The sequence below is a fragment of the Myotis davidii genome, unplaced genomic scaffold, assembly GCF_000327345.1.
Source record: "Myotis davidii unplaced genomic scaffold, ASM32734v1 scaffold600, whole genome shotgun sequence".
Classification (NCBI taxonomy): domain Eukaryota; kingdom Metazoa; phylum Chordata; class Mammalia; order Chiroptera; family Vespertilionidae; genus Myotis; species Myotis davidii.
In genome coordinates, this window is record NW_006291976.1 from 206714 (window position 1) to 213615 (window position 6902).

The 6902-nt window shown below is 42.7% G+C and overlaps 1 protein-coding gene across 1 annotated transcript in view; it reads left to right on the forward strand.

Annotated features, from left to right (window-relative positions):
* The first annotated feature begins 2009 nt into the window (after window positions 1-2009).
* Window positions 2010-6902, forward strand: part of CWF19L2 (CWF19-like 2, cell cycle control (S. pombe)) — an 87994-nt gene continuing 83101 nt past the window's right edge. The window contains exons 1-3 of the mRNA XM_015565055.1: window positions 2010-2139; window positions 3974-4084; window positions 4824-4946. Coding sequence (XP_015420541.1) covers window positions 2047-2139; window positions 3974-4084; window positions 4824-4946 — 327 coding nt within the window. The 5' untranslated portion in view covers window positions 2010-2046. The remainder of the gene's footprint in view (window positions 2140-3973; window positions 4085-4823; window positions 4947-6902) is intronic.

Below are 6902 nucleotides of genomic sequence, written 5' to 3' on the forward strand. Positions count from 1 at the left end.
CTGTTTTCTCAAAATTGCTGCAGCTATTCATGGTCTTTTTTGTTGCATATAAAGTTTTGGAGTATTTGTTTTAGATCTTTGAAATATGCCATTGGTATTTTAATATGAATTGCATTAAATCTGTAGATTGCTTTGGACAGTATGGAGATTTTAATAAAGTTGATTCTACCAATCCATGAACATGGTATATTCGTCCACTTGTTTATATATTCCTCTATCGCTTTTTTCTTTTTTTAAAAGTTATTTATTTTTTATTGTCTAAAGTTTTACATATGTCTTCTTTTTCCCCAATTGACCTCCCCCCACCCCAGCCATTCCCACCCTGGGGATGCCACCACCACCACAGTGTCTGTGTCCATTGGTTATACTAATATGCCTGCATACAAGTCCATTGGTTGCTCTCTAACCCCCCTCCCCTACAATTTGTTTATAAATCTATTCTTGTTCATCAAATTATGTTGATCATTATACCCCACATATGAGTGAGATCATGGGATATTTATCTTTCTCTGCAACAAACCTGAACCAGCTACCTGCCGGCTCTTTATTACAATACCCCTCATTTAATTAAACCATGGATTTCTATCAGGTGTGGCCACATGCAAACTAGTCAAAACAACTTGCTGTTCCCCCATTTTTCTTGTCAACCTGTCTAGTTCCACTCCCTGACCTCAACATTTTTTTGTTGGTATTTTTATTGGTATTGCATTATATTTAGAAATTGATTTATGGGCAATTGATTTTTTTTATGATGTTGAGCCTTCTTCAAGCATATGGTATATGTCTTCATTTGTTCTAGTCTTTTTGCCTTGAGTAGGATTTAAAAGTTTTTGTCATATAATTTTGCATATTGTACTACAATTGCCATTTATTTTTGTTTGCCTCATAATAATTGATGCAAGGGGGGAACAGATATTTTTCTGAAACCCCCCAAAACCTGAAAAAGATTTTTAATATCATTTGAGTTATGATAAAAATCAGTCAATGCAGTTAGTGGATTAAATATTCCAAGGTCAACTAGTAAATTAAAATTCACTTTACTATAACAAAAATGAGTACATTCTTATTTTATATATCAAACAAACAAAGATTACATGTTCAAGATTAAGACTGCCATAGATTAGTGAGGCAGAAACTCCTGAGAAAGTTTTTCGTAAACACAAATTCACTTTTACAAAACCTGGAAAAAAAAGTATATTTACCTAATCTGGATTTATCTTTATATTTGTAATATCTTTAAGGTATCTACTTTATAATTATTCTCCAGCCTTCTTTACCTTTACGATTATAAATATAATCTCAAAGCCCTTGGTCAATATTTCAGAATGCCTTCGTAATGCAACTTAAAGTTTGGGAGACACGAACATTAAACCACGAATACTACACAAATAAATAGGTAATGCACACTGTAGTGAAAAATGCTGGATGAATAAGTGTGAGCAAATAATATGAGGTCAGAGGAAAAAACGGTTTAAATAGTTTAAATAAGCAGCGATAAATTAAGGAACGCAATGCAAAGTTCACATGACTTTCTCTTATGGGGTGTGTATGTTGTGGGGAAGCCACCAAAGCAAAATAGCGAATCTTCCAAGTAATTGAGCCCCGCCGGCCGGCCACCTCTCAGGCCAGTCTCCCTGCAGCCCATTGCTCCAGCCGGGGAAGTTCTTTGGCGAAAAGGACGCTTTTGTGGACAGGCTGAGAGATGTACGGACTGAACCTCTTTGAGTGTCTACCTTACTCAGGTGATTTTAAGAGGAAACAGGTCGGAAAGCTGTTGGCATCGTGCATGCAGCATAGTGACATTAATCCTGGTCCGGGGGACCCCAAGAAGCGAAGGAGGGCGGGTCCCCAGTGCAGTCATCCCTTCCCCCCCCCAACCTGGGCTGGAGAACCGCCGGAACCGCAGGCGCAGTCAGCCCCGCGCATGCTCTGTCGGCGGAGCACGCCCGTTCCTTCCCAGGTAGGAAGTCCTGCTTGTGTATTAAATTACGACAGCCGTAAACCGAGATTTTGCGACGGCTTACGAGCTTTACGACGTCAACAACGATGGCGGCTGCCGGAGGTGGGTTTGAAAGTGCGAGGAGTATCGAAGAGCGTAAGGAGCAGACCCGGATCGCCAGGGCCGAGGTGTTGCGCCAGGTATTTGGGTTTTGGGGCTTTTGGAACCATCTGAGTGGAGGGAATGGAGGTCTCTGGGAGCGAGGCCTGGCCCTCCCCCTACTCTACCTCCTCTCACCACCTCAGTGCCATCTATCTGGGCGGAAGGGGTTCTCTCTGTGGGACGCGCGAGCTTTTGGCATCTCCCGCGTCCTGGAAGCGCTGGCAGGTCCGGTTGCTCATGTTCTCTCCGGGAAGCCCTGTGTCTGTCATCTTGAGTGTCCTTCCCTTTTCGATGGTTCTTCTTGGACGTGTCTGGCGCCAGGGACCCCGCTGCTAGGGACCAGCCTCCCCGGCGCATTTCCCAGCCCCAGCCCTCGCTCCTGCTGTGAAACTAACATTCCCATTTTCAGGAACACATGCGAGACGCATTGGGGTAAATTGTGTTTGACCGTTTCATGCTGTCGCACTCTTGGTATCAGTTCCTGGCTGTCCTATACCCTTTTTGATCCGAGCGAGGGCTGACAGCAGAGACCCAGAAAACTTAGAGGAACACTGTATTTCTCATTCAGGTGGAGAGAACGGAGGCAGTGAATGGTATTGAATGATCTGAAAAGGGGTAAGAAGTGTGGCAATGAAGGGAAGAATGGAGGGGAGATCATCATAGAGCACAAGCGAGGGTTTTCATTTTTATTAGTTTGGAGATAGGAGGGTTTAAAGGGCTTCCAGTGCTGATGAGAAGGAGCAGGTAGAGGAGACAGGAAGAGAAGGCATAATGTCGACAGCCAGATTTGGAAAGGGGGGAAGAGTGGATGGTTAATCTTGGACAAGTGAAAGGCCAGTGTTCTTTGGTTTCAGCATATGTAACATGTACAAATTCTATACTAATAAGAGGTAATTTGCTAATTAGACCGGGAGACCTTCTGTAGGTCCTTCCGGACAAAGCCATGGTGGCAGGGCGAGGCAGAGGCAGTTAGGGGCGAGCAGGCTGGATCTGGGGGATGTTGGGGGCAGTTGGGGCAAGCAGGCTGGCAGGGGTGGGCAGTTAGGGGTGATCAGGCCGGAAGGGGGGCAGTTGGGGTTGATCAGGCCTGCAGGCAGAGTGGTTAGGGGCAATCAGGCAGGCAGGCAGGTGAGCAGTTAGGAACCAGCAGTCCCAGATTGTGAGAGGGATGTCCTACACCGGCAGTCAGACATCCCCCAAGGGGTCCCAGATTGGAGAGGGCACAGGCCAGGCTCTGGTATTTCAGACAGTTTTTGGAAGGAGTAGTGTTTGTAAGCTGTGATAAATTTTATAAGAGAGAGATACATAGAGGTTGAAAGTCCCCAGCTTTGGACTTTGGGGAGAGAATCAAAGGGCAGGAACAACCTTCCAGGAAGAACTTATTTTATTTGACTGTTGTTGAAGGATGAATAAAAATTAGCAATCTGATCACTTGTTTTTAGAAAGATGATTCTTCCTGAAGTACTTTGGGGTTGTGGCAAGAGGGTTATGGGCATTGCAGATACAGTAGAAGTTGGGAGGTCAGTCACTTAGTGACAGAAGTCTCAGGCAGTAGCACTTGGATGGTGAAGGGGAAAGAGGTGAGAGTCAGACTTTAGGTTGGGAGCTTAAGGAAAGGGAGGTCTAGAATAGGTCCCAGGAGTCTGTCTTTGATTGATGGCTCAATTCAGTAAAGATTGGTAATTTGATTGGTAATGTGGAAAGATACTTTTTTTACTAAAATCTTTGCTACATTTTGGTAGAAGCAAATTCCTGACAAGGGACAGTTGATTCATGAGAACATGTATGAAAGTGAGAGAAGATTTTGTTTTTATGAAAAGCAGTTGACTCTGTGTTAATCCCCCACTTTCCACTCCCCCTCCATCGTTTTAGGCTAAAGCCAATTTTGAGAAGGAAGAAAGGCGTAAAGAACTTAAACGACTTCGGGGTGAGGATACATGGATGCTACCTGATGTGAATGAGCGGATTGAACACTTCTCACAGGTGAATACTAACATGTAAACCTGTTACATGTCTGACTTTTTTTGCATTTACTCAAATTAATATTGGAGGAGCAGCTTTATAGACTATTTCAAAAGTTGCAGAATGAATAACACACAGTGGGCATTACAGAATAGTTTTATCTCTGGCAGAAGTATATTTTAATATTTTGGACATTATGACATTGGACAGATTTTGTTACTTGAATTGGCTGATAGAATGCTTAGCTTCAAATTTCTGACCCTCTTGTAGCAAGCTGATTCATTTTAAACTTAATTTCATGTGTTGTTGTTGTTGTTTTTTGTCTCAATACTTGTTTTCTCTTTCCATAATTTTAATTTATGCCATCTTGTTATATTTTAAATGGCCTAATAAACTTCTATAAATCCTTTGGAGCCATAGAAGGATATATGCATACATATGCATACATACATAGATATGTTTGTGTATATATGTTTATTTGATTATATCTGTCTGTGAAATGAATCTGCAAATAAATTAAAACTTCACTTATTTTTGATAAGATATCTCAGCTTTATGATTTATTAGTAGTGCATATATTATAGAAGCATGTTAAGGTTTCTTCGAATATTTTATTCATTTTGTCATGTTTCTTGTCTCATTTTCTGAAAACTTAAAGTTTTTTAGAACATAGAATTTTTTTCCCTTAAAATACTTCCCTTTAATAAAGGTAAGATAAAATTTAATTCCCTTCTTACTTTTTCAAAATGATTATTTATAGGAACACTCTGTGAAGAAAAAGAAGAAAAAAGACAAGCATTCAAAAAAAGTAAAGAAAGAGAAGAAAAAGAAGAGCAAGGAACAGAAGTATGAAAAAAACAATGAGTCATCTGATAGTTCATCAGTAAGTATATGCTAAAACTAATCAGGCATCTACTTGAGAAAATTTTCTTTAAAGAAATAATATATGGAAACTTAAAATATATGAGAACGTAAAAAAAATACTACTAGTAAGGATATGAAAATGCCTGGGAAACATCTACGTGGAAATGCTCAGGAGATAGAAAGATGAGACAAAGTCCAAAGCTGGGGACTTTCAACCTCTATGTATCTCTCTATTATAAAATTTATCACAGCTTACAAAGATGTTAAGAAGATGGAGATGAGGTTTGGAGTCACTGCTTATTGAAGCCATTAGAATAAATGAATTGCCTAGGGCGATGGTCGGCAAAGGGTGGCTCGCAAGCCACATGCGGCTTTTTGGCCCCTTCAGTGTGGCTCTTCTACAAAATACCACATGCAGGCGTGCACATACAGTGTGATTGAAACTTTGTGGCCCACGTGCAGAAGTTGGTATTTTGTGGAAGAGCCGGTAGTTTGTGGAAGAGCCACACTGAAGGGGCCAAAGAGCTGCATGTGGCTCGCGAGCTGCGGTTTGCTGAGCTGCGGTTTGCTGACCACTGGCCTAGGGAAACTGAAAAGATAGAAGAACAGCACTGAGGAGCCAAGAAGGGACACTCAGCAGAAGCGGTTGGAAAACTAGGAGAAGCAGGGGAGTACTGTACAAGTAAGGGAAGGAGTTCCGAGGCATTGAGAGTCTGTTATCCCTATTTGTTTTTTCATAGAAATTAATATTTAAGTCTTAAAAGTAGAATATGTTTATATATTTTCTTTGGGGCCAAAAGAAAGATAATGCTGGATCTACTCTGTCTCTAGCCAGTCCTGGGATGACAGAGAGGACTCAAAGGAAAGGAAAGCAGGCCAAACTCTTCACACTTATTTTCAGGAAGAAAGAGGTATATTGTGCTTACAGAGATCATTAGAGATGATTGATCTCTTAGGAATGATCTTCACAGGTTAAACTCTGAGGTGAATCACCGTATTTCAAAGTCTGGCCCTCTTGTAATTTCAGAAAGTCAATTTTTGGCAGTATACACTGAGATGAGAATCGGCTCATGAAATCCTATCTTACATGAGAATGAGGTACATTGCATAGTGAGAAATACAACTGAATAGTTTTGTCAAGTAGCCAGTATATCCTACGTAATAAAGAGCTAATATGCAAATGTTCGTCACACCTTCATGCCGTCACACCGTAACAGCTCAGACACTCAACACTGGGGAGAGAGGAAGGGGACCAGCCAGGCACAAATAAACTTGTGAGAGAGGAATGGGGACCAGCCAGGCACAAATGGGCTCGCAAGAGAGGAATGGGGACCAGCCAGGCTGTGGCCCTGGAGAGGGACAAGCCGCCCGCCCCGCGGTCCCAGGTGCCAGTGGTTGTGCCTGCGGCCTGGGAGAGAGACAAGCCACACTCCCTGGGTCCCGGGTGCCAGAGGCTGGGGCTGCGACTTGGGAGAGGGACAAGCTGCCTGCTTCGCGGTCCCAGGAGCCAGTGGCTGGGACTGCGGCCCAGGAGAGGGACAAGCTGCCGCCCCACAGTCCCCGGGTGCCTGTGGTTGCGGCCGGCCTGGGCGTGCATCTAAATAGATCAACACACCTTTGAAACGCTTCTTTTCAAACTCTCTTCTAAAGCCAACCACCCTCAAGACCAGTCTTAACTATTCTGTAATCCAATCCCATTCTTGTCTTCTCCCACCTTCATGTAATCTTCCTTACTCTCCAATGCATTAAAAAACCCTGCAAACTACCATTCTGGGAGTATCAACTCTTATAGGTTTGGATGTTTCTTTTTTTAAAAAATATATTTTATTGATTTTTTACAGAGAGGAAGGGAGAGAGATAGAGAGTTGGAAACATCGATCAGCTGCCTCCTGCACATCTCCTACTGGGGATGTGCCCGCAACCCAGGTACATGCCCTTGACCGGAATCGAACCTGGAACCTCCCAGTCCGCAGGG